The sequence below is a fragment of the Microtus pennsylvanicus genome, chromosome 18, assembly GCF_037038515.1.
Source record: "Microtus pennsylvanicus isolate mMicPen1 chromosome 18, mMicPen1.hap1, whole genome shotgun sequence".
NCBI classification, from domain to species: Eukaryota; Metazoa; Chordata; class Mammalia; order Rodentia; family Cricetidae; genus Microtus; species Microtus pennsylvanicus.
Window position 1 is genome coordinate 23,773,625 of NC_134596.1, and position 17,887 is coordinate 23,791,511.

Here is a 17,887-nt window from a genome sequence, read left to right on the forward strand (position 1 = left end):
CTCCCCCGGGGGGTCCTGCTCCCACGCATCTCCAAGGCCCATCTCCACCCACCTCCTGCCGGCTCTCTACCTGATCACTTTACGTCTCCAACTGTGAACACCTTCCCTACCCACCCAGGCTCGTCTCTCTCACACCTCCCACTTCCAGCCTGACGCTTTGCTTCTGGGACGCCACACTGGCCTGTGTAGAAACCAGAGCAGATGGAAGACTCCACGATGGCTCAGCCCCTGCCTGGACCCAGGACTGAAGTCATTCTGATGAATGAACCATTAATGAAAACCGTAGAAATAGGCCATCTTCCCTATTGGGAGGTACGGACCCCATAAAGGCCACACCTATCCTCCCGTATATTGCTTGCATCACCTAAAAAAGTTGTTAATGAGTCTGGCAGAGATCAAGCTAACATCACTTTTAGAAGAAGCCTATGCTAAGAAATGATGAGAATTATTATGCCTATCCCTCCCTGAAGTATCATTGCTATAGATGGAAGCAGAATATAGATATCCGGTCCTAATATAACACCTACCTGGCCATTGTTTCAAACATAAGGCCTATGCCTATCATCAGTGTTCCTACTGAACCCAAACCCTGTTAGACAGTGGTTGTCAACCTTCCTAATGATGTGACCCTTTAACACAGTTCCTCATGCTGTGGTGACCCCCAACCATAAAATTATTTTCAATGCTACTTCATAACTGTTAATTTTGTTACTGTCGTGAATCACAATGTAAATATCTGTTCCTTCCGATGGTCTTAGGCGACCCCTGTGAAAGGGTCATTCTATCCCCAAAGGGGTCATGACCCACATGTTAAGAACGGCTGCCTTAAGGGGACCGAATGCCTTTGTGTCCTCAGTCTCACAGGCACACCCATGCTCTACAGGCAAAAATGATTCCCTCCCCAACGAGATGCTCAAATTCCTGTTCCCAGTGTCTGTAGAAACTGATGTGTCTGCCAACGAATTCTTTGCAGATGTAAACAAGCCAAACTGAGGTCATCAGGGGCACACCCTAGCCGATCTGACCTGTGTCTTTACGAGACAAGAGACATGAGGGAAATGCCATCAGGTGACAGGAAGAGACGGGTGACATTGCTTCAAGCCAATGACCACCAGGGACCAAAGGGGTCACCACCAGAAGCTGGGCAGACCCAAGGACGGATTCCACCCAGCGCCACAGACAGCATAAGCAGTTGGCTTCAGATCTGCATCCTCCAGGCCTGGGGGAAAATGAATCTGTCCTTCTAAGCCACCCAGTCTGTGAAAATGTATTAGAGTCGCCCTAGGAAGCTGAGACAGTTGGTCTCTTCCTTCAGAAGTGCTCAGAGAAACACATCCAGGACGTGTCCGCCCTCTGGCTTCCAGCCCATTTCCCCTTCGCTACATAGACAGCAAATCACTTTCTCTTTACTACCGAAATTTGCCTAACATCCGAGACACCGGAAATGTTTGAGAACCTCCACAAAACTCAAGGATTTAAGGAAAGTATGGCAGGCTGGGGCCCCCCCTCCTGAGCAAGAATAAAGAGCAGCAGAGTTGGCTTGTAGTCTTGGGTGAAAAGTGGACCTGGAGTTCAAAGATGTACATGGAAGAGGTAAAGAATTCAGTCGTATGGTCCACAGGGAAGGATGGTGGGGACAGAGAGAAGGTGGCATTGGAAGAACAAAGCCAATACTACCCACAGCACAAACCTGCCTGGAGGGACCAAGCCACCAGTCCCATCCCAGAGGACCCATATCTGTGACTGTGACATCCTGTCAGGGCTGGCTAAGTGTGGCACCAATGGGGTCAGAGCCAGTAAAGAGAAGTAAAAAAAAAAAAATTGAATAAAACAGGCAGGAGGCATGGGGGCTGAGCCGAGCACCTGTGACCGAGCACCTGTGACGGGCATGACTCAGTTCACTGGGCACAAACAGAAAAGCAACCACAAAGGCCACAGACCCGAACACAGACACTCAGCCTCCTCATCTGCATGGGAAATGAAAACACATCCCGTGTCATTTAGACTCTTACAGCCTTAGGCACCATGAGACCTGGACAGACTTTTAAAGGTGGCCCTTTTCTAGTGCTTTTATAGTGAGACTCCGCCCCAAAGTGTCAGGAGGCAAAATAAATACGAATGTATTTATCTTCATCTGCTCCCTAGATTAAGGACTGATATGGTATCTACTAGAAAATATGAAGACCGTTTTTCTCTAAATCAAAAAAGGGGGGATTTCTGCTCCCTAGATTAAGGACTGGTATGGTATTCATTAGGAAATATGAAGCCGCTTTTTCTCTAAAACAAAAATGAGGGGTGTGGACTTTGAAAACGTGAGAGAATTGCACGTGTTTTTGCTTGCTTTGTTTGTTTGCTTGTTTGGCTTTGTAGGTGTTTTTTTTTTCAGTATTCACAAAAGCCATACAGGCTCAGTAGCATTTTTTTTTTTTTTACAAAATACTTGGGCCACAAAAGTTTCACATTTGAGGGCTCTTTTGTTGCAAACTGTGATATATTTACACATAAGCAGTGAGCTAGCGAGGGAATGAGAGCCGGGTCAAAACACGCAATTCACTTACGTTTTCTTATACGTCTCCTACACACACTCTGCAGGTAATCTTATACAATATATATTGCAGCCGCATTTTGATCACCTGTCACACATGAGATCAAGTGTGGAATGTTCCCTCCACAGCGACATGTCAGCGCTCAAAAGTTGGAGAATCTGAAGCTTTGATGGATCCTAACATCAAAGATGCCGTACACTGTGCCTTAATTTACACGTGCTTACGATCGTTAAGTCTAAAAAAATTCTTTCCACTGCCTGCTTCCAGGCTACCTGCTCGCACCTGCCAGCGAAGGCAGGCAGGACCTAAAAGCAAAGCTGCACACTTGGGAAGTGTTAATTCTGTGCCCTAATTTTGTCTAAAGGGAAAGCAACAAGTGCAGACATAACTGTTCTAGGATGTCTTTTTATAACCGCGAGGGACAGATTCCCGGAACAGCCCTCATACCAAATCTACATATGTTCAAATCCCTTATATTAAAGAGTCACAGAGGGACTGGGGACGGAGCTCAGCTGGTACAGTGCTTGCTTGGCGTGCACAAAGCTCTGGGATCATTCCACAGCACTACATAAAACCAAGCCTTGGCAGCACATGCCAATGTCCCAGGCATCGAGGCGTGGAAGCTGGTGGGTCAAAAGTCATACGGTCATGTGGCTAACACAGCAACTGCATGCAATCCTATACTTTAAATAATTTTATGTGTATGAATGTTTTGCCCGCTTATATGTATTTATGTGTACCATGTGCATGCCCAGGGCTTTTGGAGACCAGAAGAGGGCATCAGATCTTCTGGAACTGGAGTTACAGACCGTGGTAAGCCTGTGTGGGTACTGAAAACTGTCCTCTGGAAGAGCAGCCAGTGCTAACTGCTGAGCTATCTCTCCAAATTATAAATAAAATTTATTAAAAAAGATTTGTGAATGTGCACCTGTCTGGGTGTGATACTACCACAAAAAGAATGAAACAGAATGAATAATATTTGAATATGATCTATATTTATCTCCTTGTATACTTTAGATTACTTGTGATAGCTAATTAAATAACTACTATGTAAATATTGGCTATACTCTATTGCCTAGGGAACAATGGTGAGACAATTAAAGTCTATATATGTTCAGATCCAATGTGAGCTCTTTTCCACTATTTTTGTTTTGAACCAATGAAAAAGGAACCCTGGGTACAGAGGGCCAAACTATATTTAAGAAGGCCTATGAACAGATCTTTGAATGACAGGCCCAGGCAAGCTTGGGACACAGGGGCAATATGCAAAGAGAACACTCACTTCGACCTATGAAGGCAGCTGCACTTGGACTTGACCTGCTAGCTGCAGGCTCTATGCACCACTCTGGGCTGGGGTGCAAGGCAAGACTCCCCACTGGCTCCTGCCAACTGCCAGCTGCAAAACTGCAGAGCTGCTCACCGACTTTCTGATCTATTTATACAAACCTCCATGGCTTGGCGAAGGTAAACGGAAGGTGCTAATTTGTGTGTTGGGTTTCTAAAAGGTGCCTTCTCTTTGGCTGGCTGAGAAAGTTGTGTTGTTGGCATGTAAAGCCCACTATGCAAGTATTTACCAGCACGGGGAAGGCACTATACATACTGCATAATAAATCAGAAGCCACGTCCTATTTTTTTTTTCCAAAAGGATGGAGGACGGAAATGTCTTGTCTGAAGCTCTTCTATAGCTATTTCAAGATACCTAGTTCTATTGAAGTCTTTTCTTTTCCAATTCTCATCTTGTCAAAAAAAAAATCCTTAACCTACATCTCAAGAAGAATCTTGACTCAGTGAAATGTGCTGTGAAGGCCATACATAACATACCACACTGCATAGCTTCAAGGGCAGGATGGCCAGGGTTGGTGGATGTAGGCCAGCTGACTAAGTACTTGGTTAGCACACACAAAGCCCTGGGGTTGGCCCCAGCACTGCACAACCAGGCAGGGTGGAGCACACCTGTAATCCTAGCACTTAGGAGTTAAAGACAGGACGAGCATCCTAAGCTACGTAACAAGTTCAAATCCAGCCTCGACTGTATGCCACTGAGAGCCAGGGGGAAGATGAGTGGGTGCCACACTGGAATACGTGCAAATTATGAACATTATCCCATAAGATGCAACAAATGTCCAGGGCTAAAGGAATGATATAGTCATCATAACCTATGTTGTTCAGTCACGCATGCAGAGGACCACCGCACGTAGCATGTGGTCGCTAAAGAAGGCCTTCAAGGAGAGCCAAAGTAACAACAGGCCTAGGGTGAGCTCTGTGCACCCCTGAAGGGCAGGGAGGCTAGTGCTGAAGCCATGACCAGCGTGGATGCTGGAGGATTGCTGTAAATGGCTCTGTGGATCTGCTTCAACTCATTCTGACCCAAAAAGCTAACGGAGAGTTTAACTAAACAGCATCATTCTTGATTTTACAGATTGGATCACAGAATTGAATCTTACATAAGGAAAATTTAAAAAAAAACATATGGGTCCAGCTGTGTAGAAATTTTCATCTTCATTAAGGGAATTCTTAGCAGAGTAAACACACAATTTCAGGTACAGTATTTTAAAGCTTATGCAATCAGCCCAGGGCAGTTCTCCAACCTGCTTTTATCCAAGGTGGTAATTTCTCATTCTCATCAGCAGAAGATGGGAGAGCATATCCAACAATTAGAGAAAGAGCATGCCTAGTTTACATAAGCCTTTTCCAGAGGAGGGAAAAGACGGTAGCCATCCCCTATGAATAATTTACAATAGTCTTTAATTGAAAAACACCACGTGACACTGTTCTCCTACACCAAGCCTGCAGGTGCATGGGGAAGAAATGGAAGAGTCACTTCTCCCTTTGGGGGGATTTCTTGGATGTGGGACCTGTGTTGTCAGAAGCAGTCTGCCGTGTTTCTATCCTAGGCTGTGTCCCCAGAACTGTGTGCTGAGTATCCGTTGGGACCCTGCTTATTTCTCCTAACTCTACAAAACCGGAATCTTGGGTGTCTGCAGAGAGGACTGCATGGGCTTTAGTTGTGTTATGGCTTAGATATGAAATGTCCCAACCTTCCTAATGCAGCAACCCTTTAACATAGTTCCTCATATTGTGGCATCCCACCCACCATACAATTATCTTGTCACTACTTTATAATTGTAATTCAACTACTGTTATGAATCATAATGCAAATATCTGATATGCAAATGGTCTTAGGTGGTCCCTGTGAAAGGACTGTTTGGCCCCCAAAGGCATTGTGACCCACTAAGAAATGTTGCCTTAGGCGCGTGTGTTGAATGTGTGAGCACTATTCTAGAAGGTGGTAGAACCTTTAGGGAGTGGATCCTAGTTGGATAAGTAGGTGACTGACTTGGTCCGCACAGATCCACTTCCATCATGTCTCACCCAAACACATTGTGTTAAGTGACCACGAACTGAGCCTTCTGGAAAAAGGAGCAAAATAAATCTTCTCTTTTGCAAGTTGGTCTCCCACGTGTTATATAACAAAAAAGTAATTAATAGAGAAGATATGAAGGAAGATTCCCAAGGGCTACCTGGACAGCCAAGTTCATCATCTAGAGACACGACGTTGCCCGGCAGGGCAACTAATGAACTAGAATCAGCTCCACGCTGTACAGCGTCAGAGGGAGTGCGGGGAGAGAGAGAGTGGATGAGCAGACATCGCGCCAGTAGGACATGCACCACTCCCCTCCCGAGTTCAGACTGGGTTCCTGTAACGGCCCAGCAATGAGCTGCCGGTGCGTGGCCCTTCTGCCATGCACTAAAGATGTGGCAGACTCACCGGGGGCTATTCCAATGTTTGCAGCCACAGCCTGCTCAGAGTTTTCAGAGAGTTCACCGTAACGATTTAAATAAAAATCAATGCAGGCAGTGTTCGCTTTGAGTCCTTACCAGGTGAATCGAACGTCGCTTTGCTTGTCACACGCCTGGGGAACAGAGTGCCAGAGAGTAATGGCCAGCTATTTATGGAGGAAACCGGAAGCAAAGAGAAGGGTGGGCCCACACGCTGCCTTCCCCTCCCCCCACTGAATCAGGGCAGGTTATAGACCTAGACCATGCTGCCTTTTGCTTTAAAGTATTTTCAATACGTGACTTTTGTTTAAACCCAGGAACAACATTCTAACCATCCACTACTAAAGCTTAAACAGTGAGATCGTTACTCCAATGTCTGGAGAGGAATGACCCACAACTGAAGACACAGCAGAGCGGGTTACCACCATTGTGACTAAAGAGAGCGACCAACTAGGTCCTCAGATAGGAAGGGTTTCCATTTACCTGGGAATTAGACTCAGAGTCACAAGGAAGAGCCAACAAACCCTGGGAATCGCTGGATGTTGGGATTCTGCCCATCACCAAGGGAATGTTTCCCATCTCTGTTGTCACTGGAAAGCCCAGAAGAAGGCTCTGCAGGTGAGTTCACTGCAGGTCATAGCTTCAGAGGATCCAGTGCTTTTAGTAGGGTCACCACAGGGTCAGCAGGCTTTGGGGGCTCTGTGGTCCTCTGGGCAATCCTTGGCATCTGGACGGGGTTTGAAAACCTTACCTGGTGTATAACACTGCAACCCAATTCACCAACATGACCCCGTTTGCGTCTTTTTCCTTCCCAGGGTCAGGATCAAGGAGCCTAAGGACAGGAAGGCTGTAGAGACTACACGAGAGGACAGTGTGAGAAGCTACACTCCTGAACAAGTCCTTGAATCAGGAGTAGCAAGAAGGAAGACACTGGATGGGAAACATGACTGTTTCAACAGCACCCTGGTTCTGCTTCGGAGAAAGCAAAGGTTGTAACAGGAGATGTGTGTACATGTGTGCTTATCGAGCCTGCTTCCTGGGGCATAAAGCATCAAGGTGAAGTAGGAGAGCAGTCCAGCCCTGAGCCCTCCTGGGCCACCAAGCTGAGGTTCCAGGTTTCTTGTCTGATGTCAGGATGCCTAAAGGGCAGTGTATGTCCTTGGTCCTCTCCCTCCTGACATCTCAAGATCACCTGAAGTGCCCACTCAGCCTTATAACCAGAGAAGTAGAACAAGCTCCAGGAGCTAAGATCATCAGTTTTGGAAACACAATTTCCAAAACCAGGCTACACACAAGCTTCCAAATTCTTAGGTGCCTGCTGGTACTTAGGTCAATGACCTTACCCCATCCCTGCTAAAGTAGTCAGTAACTATGGTACTCTGTAAGAGCTACTCTATCACATGCCCATTCATTTAGACCTCTGAGCTATCCATTAAGATACATAAGCCCCATTTTCCAGATGAGCAAATTGAGGCTCCAAATAATTCAAATAATCTACATTCAAACCAGTCTAAGGGATGTGAGGGTGATCTGGCTACAACATCTGTCACCCCGTTGATCACCAGGATTGATTCGGCTGATCTGGCTGGCTAGACAGATGTCCCCTTCCTCCCTCACCGCTCCATATGTGTCCCTCTAAAAGCTGCATGCTAGGTCCAAGAGGACAACCTTCAGACAACCTTCTCGGAAGAGAGGAAGACCAGTCTTTAGGTCAAGAGTATATGAGTAGCTGTGCTCCCCTGTTAGAACCCCCAAACAAGCTCTCAAAACCAGGCTAAGTCAGCTCTTACGCTCCTGTCCTTAGTCTTGGCTACCATATAGCCTTAGACCAGAGTGACAGAAAGAAAGAACACCCCAGTGTGAGAGCATCAACACTCATTTCTCCCAGTCTCCAGCTCCTCTTGCCTAAGTGCTCATGGCCCATAAGGGGACAAACATAAATATACATAAATGGCTCCCTTACACACACACACACACACACACACACACACCTCATTTTTAGACTCTTTAATATGAATTGTTACAATAAGCAAATAAAAGAATTAGCAGCCACAACTTAACTTACTTCATACTTTCAAACCATTTTTCCCCTCCCAGACAGGTGCTTATTCAGAAACATAAGCTTCCTAGGTCTGCAGCTCACTAAACCAAAGCCAGGGCCCAACTGAAATCATTTTATTATTATTCAGTGATTGGGGTTACAACATCATTATTCCTTCAGGAAATGTGTGCAGGCGTGTTGATAATAAGGGCTAATATGTACTGGGTACTTACTACATGCCAGGTGGAATCCAAATGCTTTACAGGTCCTGGAGCAGAAACCCTCACAGTATCCCAGGGATCACAGTTATCCTCATTTTCAAAGGACAAACACAAACACACAAACACACACACACACACACACACACACACACACACACACACACGGAAGAGACAGGTTAAGTCACTGGCCTAATGGTCAGAGAGATGGAAAGGGACAGGCCACAGAAATGTCATCCAGTAAGCCACCTCCATCAGACACGTGCTATTCTCCACCTTAGACTTTAATAGCTTCATGGGAGTTTTAACCACTGGCAAGTAGCCTCTCCCATGGCTGCCTTAAAGATGCATGTCTTTGAAATACGTCAGATTCACTTATCCTATGAATCAAGGTCAAAAATTACCCTTCTGTAGATAAAGAAGTAGAAAGGAAAAGAAAAACAAAATAAATAAGAGCAGGAAGCAAAAATATCTTTCTGGGGCACAAGCTACCCCCAGCATTTCCAAAGAGGCAATCAAAGAGAGCCAAAGTCGTCTTGAGAGCCTAGAGTCTAAACCCATATGAAGACACTCAATTGAGTTTACCATTAAGGAATTGGGAGTGTAACTCAGTGATAGAGTACTTGCCTATTGAGTGCAAGTCCTGGGTTCAATTCCCAATACCACAGGAAAAAAAAAAAAAACCCTACAAAACCTGATTGCAATATTTTCCAAAAAAAAAAGGAAGTATATGTCATTCAGAATTATCCAGATTTGTATGTAAATAATTCAGAGCGTGCAACCACGCACAGGACACGAGTACTTATGAAAAGTAGGCGCAAAGAGAAGGTCAGTGTCATGGCTCTTTTTCATAGGTGTGTGCTTGTCAGCTGACATAGCCTGTGAAATGTGTGCCCTTTAAACGGATGTGGAGGCTGGGAGTCGCTCTAGAGAGAGGTGGCGTATCAAATGAGACTCCGTCTACATTGTTTTGGCAGCAGTACACTGACCCATACCCTGGCCGTGCTGCTAGGGGAGCAAGACCCTGATCAAAATAGAGCCCCCAAGTCTGCCATCAGATCTGCAAAACAAATCCAAAGAGCTTCCTGCAGGAACTCTACCTACCCAGTGGTCCATGGACCATACAGCAGGAACCTCCTGAAGGAAGATGCCCTCCCAGCTGCTGGCAGGCCGAGCCAGAATGTCAGAGTACCCACCTGCTCGGCAAGGCAGCATCACACAGCCTGAACTCTGGACCCTCTGTAGAAAGTATGGCAATTGAATGGGGGCAGGGGCGGGGCTAACAAAACCCAGGAAAGAAACCTTGCTTACTGTACAAGAAATCCAGTTAGATTCCTCTATTGTTAAAGCACATGCACCCCTCCTCAGATACACCCCGAAGAAGCAAAGGTATGTAGAGACACAAACATGGTTGAAGAGAATTTTCAGAAATATACTTTTTTCTTAAGAGAGTTAGTAAAACATTTTAAACAAAGCTATAAGGAAAAAAATAGAGAAATTTTTATTACTTGAGGCTATTTAGTAAGTATGCAAATAGCATGGAATTTGTCATTATGAGTAAGCACAAGTGTATAAAATAATTCGATTAAGTAAAATACAGTTACCTTAGTCATCCTACTAATTTGACAAGGACTTTAAAAGCGTTTTTTTAGCCGTCAGCTTCTAGACTCGCTATGCAAGAACCTATCTTCAAAAAGACGCTTCTTCAGAGAAAAAAGAAAAGTATCAACCATGGCAGCTGATTATAAACCTGCTGAACGTTCTCTGGCCTAAAAATAAGTGATTATAAAGCAGAGAGACAGCGCCTCATTAGCCACACTCGGTCATCTATGTCACTACCCTGTAACCACACCCCCAGACACACTTCTGCATAACTCTAAACAGGAAAAGGCCCGCCTCAGCTTCACGGAGTCCATGAAGACCCCATTCCAGAGACTCCCACTGGCCTTTATTCCATGTGCATCCTAAAGCAATTCAAGAGCATCTGTCATGAGCTTCATTCGCAATCACCTAAGGTGTCAGAAGTTTTAATTTCCTGTCTGCATCCTTATCTCCTCAAGTCCTCAGCAATGCCACAACACACACACACACACACACACACACACACACACACACGTCTCTGCAGGGTTACCTGGCTCCCCACATCTCAGTAAGCCTCCACAATGCACAGATATATCTACATAAATGGCTTTCTCTCCAGTCGGTTTCCACATGCCTGGGTGGCCTTTCAATAGCCCAAGACTTCCACAACAGTTATATCGCTGCAAACAGGGCAATATAGATGGGAGCCACTGGAAGCAAACACTCAGGTACCAGAAATACACATGGCCCTGTCTTGGACAAATAGTTAAGGCACAATGACCATTAAACTCAGTGGGCCTCTTCTCAGACAGGATGGATGGATGGATGGATAGATGGATAGATAGATAGATAGATAGATAGATAGATAGATAGATAGATAGATAGATGATATATCTCATATCATATATATATGTATGTATATTTTATATATACATATATATATCATAGCCAACCAAGATGTTTAAGACGCTGCAGTACAACAATATTCTAAGTATTGATTTCAGAGTCCCTGGCTAAGCTGGGTGGCACCTAGATTACCTTTTCTCTATTGTCCTGAAAAAATCTACCAAGGATGTCACAATCCCAGTCTTTCTTCACTTCCTGGAAGGTTCCAAGACCCAAGCAAAAAGTTGCAGGTTCCCAGAGTAGCATGGCTTGTTATATACAATTCTTTGAGTGTCCTGGACAGGGATATTCTTAAGAGAAGCCAATCAATCAAAATCTCAATCTCTCAATCTCTCTTCCTTTTATCCATCTCCTCCTCTCCTTTTCTCCCCCTCTCCCCCCTCTCCCTCTTGTTCTCTCTCCATCCCTTTCCTCTCCCCCTCTTTCTTATCCCTCCCTAACACCCCACCCCCAACCCCAGGGTAGGCACACACAGGAGTCCTACTTTTCAGAGCAGCTTCTCAAATCACAGGCCACTTCCTGCCTCACTTCTGCCGTTGGGAAACTTATACCTACACCAATGTCGCTGAGGACACACTAAGGACAATGAGAAATCTGTCTTTTCAGGATGTAAGAGAAAAAGGAAATGGCCCTTCCTAATACTTAAACACAAAAAGGCATCCAAGGAGATGGAAAAAAAGACAAGGTAGCTGCGTGGACTTTAGAAACCCAACAGGAAAGGATGTCACTGACCTCCTCCAGCTTGCAGTCATTCTCCTCATGGATAAGGAAGCAGGGCCGGCATTGTACCTGAAAATACTTCCTCAGTCGAGCATGCTGTTCCCCCTGAAAAGACCACATCTACACACACCCCTTGCACACGGATCACCTGGGTTCATCTACAGACACAGGGTCTCAGGCTTCCTGCGAAAGACGCAGGACATCTTAAAAGTAAGAAAATGTGCCATTCCCTCGGCCCTCCTGTAATAAGTGACTTCCCAAAATATCCAGGGAGAGAGAGAGCTTCTGTGGTTGAAAGAAAACCACAACTTTCCCAACCTGTCCAAAACGACAGAGGAAGAGAAACCTCTTAGGTGACCCAGGAGATTGAAGCCTAGTAGCAGGCTGATGGGGTCGGTCCCTGCAAGCTACCTAGTCTTCAGATGAGGTGCATATATTACAAGAACGTCAAGGGCAGTGGGGCAGAGCAAGGCTCTAAGAACCTTATGCATGTCCTGCTACTGATCAAAATTAATTCAATTTCCTAGGCCCGTCCTCTCCTGGGCCTCCATCTGTTTTATGCAAGGCACCTGTTGGCTCCTTACCCTTTACACACCTCCCCCCACCACAGGACTATCCATCAGGGACAGGAGTGTCCAGATGCCATGCGCAGGTGGACTGATTGCCTCCTGCCTTTTCCTCATCCTGAGATTCATGGTAACCCCTCACCTCCCAGGGCCAGCTCTGCTTGGGGACGTTCCCCTGCTAGAAGCACTTGCTCTTTAACTTTCCAAAAAGAACAAGGCTGCCCATCTGCTTGAGGCTCAGCTTCACTTCCTTCTAAAACCCTTAAGTCACTGCACGAGAAAACTCCTAAGCTCAGGCATTCATCATTCCTGGGAAGAGAAGTACAACCCTGCTGTTTGCCACATGTGAGGACCGTACTCTTCAGCAAAACTGGTTTGAGGCGAAAGAACTGTTAAACAAGAGCCAGCTGCTGACAGACTCATTGCCTCCGTTTACATGAAGACCTAGTTAGACAGAACATAGTTTGCATATGCTACAGACTCACAGCTATCAGTAACAATGCACGCTTGCCTCTAATAACGCACGTACCTTTCTAAGTATTTTACCAGTCAAATCACCCCTAAAGAAGCTGCCCCTCCAAACACCCTCATTCTCATCAAGCAAATTCCCAAGTTTGCAGCATAGCATTCGAACCATAGACAAAATGATTTTTAAAAAAGGAACACTTTTGGCCCCAGGGTTCAGTGACAACATACATGCACAAGACAGAGATGGAGGTTTAAAAGTTGTTTATCTAGGGAGTAGCAACAGAAATGCATTTGATTTCTTAAACCCTCTGCAGTTCTGTCTCCCCAGGAACAGGACTGAAGCCCTAGAGGTCCCATACCCCTATCCCCCAGTCACCACATAACTAACTTTCACCAAGCGCTGCTCCACTGCACCGTAGCCTGTAGGAGCCTTGGGAAATTGTTTGTGGTACTGGGTATTCAGCGTCTGGCCCTCCTTAACTTTAACCCAGGGCCAGGAATGAGGGCTTCATGATAACATCAGGATACACATGGCTCTATCACTGGATGTGGTTCTCCAACAGCTTTTGAAATCTTGTCCGATGCTATCTCCATCAACCGTGCTTACTAACACTTCAAATCTATGACACCTGATTCCAGTTTCAGGTCAATAGCCACGTAAAGATTTAACACTCTCCACTCTGAGGCATCTTTTCCTGTTTAAGACAGGAGCGGTCTGGAAGTGCACAGTCTGCTCCTCAAGTGAGGACCACCTGAGCACTGCAGGAGAAAGCAACAAAGTAGGAACTTGACAGTGCTGAGTCATTACAAGCGGATTCTTTGGGTCTGGTAGGCGTCCATGGGCCTTTTGAGCATCAATAATCCCTTCCTAGAGGCAAATAAAATAGATACATATTGTATGCAGAGATCCACTGCCCGTGTGGCCGAGAGCGACCATGGTAGGGAATCCAGCTAGAACTACACAAACTCACAGCTGCTCTCCAGGTACTGTAACTTTATCCCCACATTGAAAGATGGCTATTGAGATCTGGGTGGGACTAACTAGTCGCCCCCGCAGCAACCACTCAGATCAGGGCCACACTCCGGCGCCTTTTACTCTAAGCTGTTAAATTTCCCCGGCAATTGGTGGATGGAGAAACAGCCTGGGGAAAAATGATGCATAATGATTCGTTCTCCCGGCGGATGAAACGGAGAGTAGAAGACGCAGGATGCTAACTGGCTTTTCCTCCCATGTGCAGGTCACCTGAACCGCGATGCCTTTCTAGTCTCCGAGGAGGTTCCCTGAACTCGCCATCTGGCTCCGTTTTCAAGACGGGAGAAGAAACAGTTTCATGCCCACCTGCCCGCGGCGTCTCCTCTCGGGCACCCCTCCGCCCCGGCCCCCAGCCCCTGCCAGGCGCACGAGCTGCTGCCGGCATCCACGGTCCCGCCCGCTCCGGGCTCGGGGCCGGCAGCTCCCCCGGCGGCCGCCTCTGCACCAGTCGCCAACCTCCGCGCCCGGCCGAGGTCATGCCCGCCTGCCCCCGGCTCCGGCGAGCCCCCTCCCGGTGCCAGTCGGCAAGCTGGAGAAGCGCCGGCAGGGAAGGGGGTCCGTAGCAGAGTTGGCACCCGGACTCACCAGGTAGGCGCCCACCGTTCCCTGCGCCAACATCAAGGCGCACTCAGATACCAGGAAGATCTTGATGTTGGAGAAGCAAGACACCTTCTTTTTCTTCTTCTTGTTTCTCTGCGCCTCGTCCCCCTGCAGCTCGCCGCTCCGGCCGCCGCCCGACGAGCCTCCCGGCTTCTTCCCCTGCATCCTTCCCCCTCCGCCGCTGCCGCCGCCGCCGCCGCTTTCCCGCTCGCCCCGGGTGTCGTGGCCGTTGCTGGGCGGGGGTGCGCGCCGCGAGGCTGCGTGCTGTCCCCGCCCCGGACCCGCGGCGGCCGCCCCCGTCCTACAGCGGCTGGAGAGGTTGAAGGCTCCGCTCCTCGCCGCCGCCGCCGCGCTCGCCCCCTTTCTCCTCCTCCTTCTCCTCCTCCGCCCTCCCCTCGCCGCCTCCTCCAGCTCGGGCTGTGCCAATCACAGGGACTCCTCGCGCCGCCCGCCGCTGCCGCCGCTTCGCCTCCCTCAGACACCCGCCGTTGCCTTCACCGTCTACCCCTGGCCCGCCGGCCTCGCCTGCCTTCACCCTTAGCTCCCCAAACCCGGGCCACTGCCTGGTCGTCGCCTTGAGCCGCGGGCTGCGCTGCTACTGGCTCCGGGTTCGCCCCTGGGAGGAACGAGGGACCTGTTTGGGACGCTGAGGGTTGACTGATGGTCATGGCCAGGGTTCTAGCTGCCCCCGAGAAATTGCAGAATCGGGGAGTCCTGGTGGGGTGGAAAGCTGAGCCGGGAAGGTGCACCCGGCCACTAGGAGGCACTGTGCGGCCCCGGGCTCCAGGAAGTAAACTGGGTGGTCGGTAAGGTGGTTAGCAATGGGACGCAGAAGTGGGGGTGCCCAGGAACCCTACTTCTAGTGCCAGTACCTAATGCTAGGTACCGGAATGCTAAGGCGGGAGAGGAGAAGCTGCCTCCATAAAGAGAGAATCCCCGGTACTGGTGTTGTATTTGGCTTGGATCCTGGATTTCTGGGCACAGTTATTGCACTCTGGGGCTCCGGAAAATGCCAGAGGTCGAAGCTGCCAGGGTCTTCTTCCGTTGGCTTGCCTTAGCTCCTGCACTCGGTGGTGGCTATTGACCGTGTCTAAATAGCCCACTCCCTGAAAATGGGAGAGAAACAGAAGCGCCGATAAGGGAAGTTAGATCTTAAGGGAGTCTCACTGACTGATGATCTCCCCTAAGCCACGGTACAGGCGACTGCAGGTCACAAGGACCCCAGCAGAGGGCCTTGTTTAGTGCTCCAGCTGCTTGAGGGCGGAATTCAGGAAGCGGTGAGCCACAAGCCTGTCCTGTCCCCACCCATCTCCTGACTATATGGCCCTCCCTGGCCCTGACCTAAAGGTCTACAGGCAGCAGAGCCCAGTTGTCATTAGACCTTACCCACAGCGTTCGCTAGGACTTTGGTCCAAAAGACACTTCTGATAGGATCCACGGGTTCCAGCAACAGCGTTTGGAAGCAGAGGGGAAAGTGGTCAGGAACAGGAAATATCTAGCGTTGTGCGCTTTAGCAACTGAAAGGCCAAATACATTTGGAAAACTTTGTCCTACTAATCTTTTCCAAAAAGGGACTCACTTCTCCCTGGGGTCTATATCCCAATGCCAAGGTTCTCATTCAAAAGTACACAGCAATTAGCGCCGCCATAATTTCTACTTTCTTCCAGGGAAACTGAGTAAGAATAGACCGTGGCACAGTGGGGGTGTGGTGTTTGCTTTACCATTTAAATATAAATTGCTTCATCCGTCTGTCTTCCAGACATGACCTCACCTAGTCTTGGTGTGGTTTTCAAAGTGCTTCCCCTTGTCTGGGTACCTTCTGCCCAAATTGCTCCCTGGCATCACTGGCTGCCCTGTTCTCCACCAGTGGTATTGCATCCAGAGTTGTTAGGGTCAAAAAAGCTGGGGCTCTGGCAGACCTAAGAGGGCAGGCTCAGCCACCTGTCCTCACTACACCAATTAAAGGGGCAAGTAACAGTCAAAAGCAGAGAAGGGAGACTCATTCAATGTGGATACATCAGGGAGAGTTACAACTGGATCTGTCCAGTGTTCTGCATACACTTTGGCTTTAGGGTATAAAAAGGTACACATCACCAAGTGGTCCTGGCCAAGGGATAGTCCTGCCCATCATTAACCCATCATCGTCTGAGTTTCCGTCTCCTGCCAGGGAGTCTGACAAATTGTCATAACCATGTGGAATATCTTCCTGGTAGACAAGTTCCTCCTGTGACTGGCACCTTGTCATCCCCCCGCCATGAGATTGGTGGGGAAATTTCAATTCCTTCGGGGCCACTAATTCAATAGTTTGATAGTCTCTGGGCTCCTGTCTGAACCTATTATGCCATGATTGAAATCCTTACCGCCTGGTTGTCCTCCTTCTACCACCTCTGGTCACACAATGCTAGCTTTCTTCAGTATGTTCAGCTTCTTGCCCTTGTTGCTTCTTGGCATTCTGGCCTTACAGAATCCTTCCTCACTCATGAAGTTCCTTGATGAGCGGAGACTGGCGGCGGTGGGTTGAGGGGGTGGGTGATGGGGTCGGCTTGTGACCACCAAGTGCTTCCATTTTGCCATCCCCGATACACAAAAGCAGAGGCAGCAAACTAACCACCATTGGGTCTGCACAGCACCCAAAAGCTTATCAAGTTGTGATGGCTGCCCCCTTCTCCATCCCACATCCACAGAGATTGGGATCTACTGAGCCCCTTACTACAAAGAAAGAACAACAAGTGGCCCTGTGGTATTCAGAGCAGTTGGCAGGGAGTGAACTTTCATGCTCCAGCAGGAACTGATAGCGATACCCAAAATGAAGAGAAATGAGAGAGGAAGAAGCAGACTAGGGGGGCTGAGCTCTCCTGACGCCAGTGTTACTCCCTCTTACCAGCTTTAGAAATAGACAGTCCACCAGGACTTGAAGAGCAAGACAAGCTGAGTCTAAAGCCCACAGAGACCTCATCGACAAGACAGCCTTGATATTCTCACAGAGAAATCAGAAACATTCCAGTGTCCAGCTGGGGTCTTTTTGGCCTACCTACCCCCCTCGCACTGAGTAATGAGTTTAGGGATGGGTCGGTAGTGGCTGCCCACCAAGACCTTGCATTTAGTTTGGATTGTCAATCACTTTTCTGGGCAAGGTAACTCTTCGTAGTTAGAAGAAAACATTGCTAGTAAGACCTTGACTCTCAGAGTCTTATTTGGTTGACTACTGGGCAGTATTCTGGACACTGGAGAGCTACATAATTTTGAAGTCTGACCCAGGAAATCCAGAAGACTATTTCCTGACATGAGAAGACAAATTGACCTCAAAGGAAGTCCTAAAATATTAACTTGTGATAGGTAAATACGGTGTGGTCAGGATTGGTAGAGCTTGTCTCTCCCACCATAGAGGAGAAATAGCTTACGTGTATAGACACGCACACACACGCACA

The 17,887-nt window shown here is 47.9% G+C and overlaps 1 protein-coding gene across 2 annotated transcripts in view; it reads right to left on the reverse strand.

Moving 5' to 3' along the window:
- The window catches only part of Slco3a1 (solute carrier organic anion transporter family member 3A1), a 281,528-nt gene extending 266,716 nt beyond the window's left edge, over positions 1-14,812 (reverse strand). Inside the window, exon 1 of one of the 2 annotated variants that reach the window (XM_075952227.1) lies at positions 14,445-14,763. In XM_075952227.1, coding sequence (XP_075808342.1) covers positions 14,445-14,624 — 180 coding nt within the window. In that variant the 5' untranslated portion in view covers positions 14,625-14,763. Of the gene's footprint in view, positions 1-14,444 lie in introns of both variants that reach the window. The other variant, XM_075952228.1, reaches the window with a different exon arrangement.
- Positions 14,813-17,887: the final 3,075 nt, after the last annotated feature.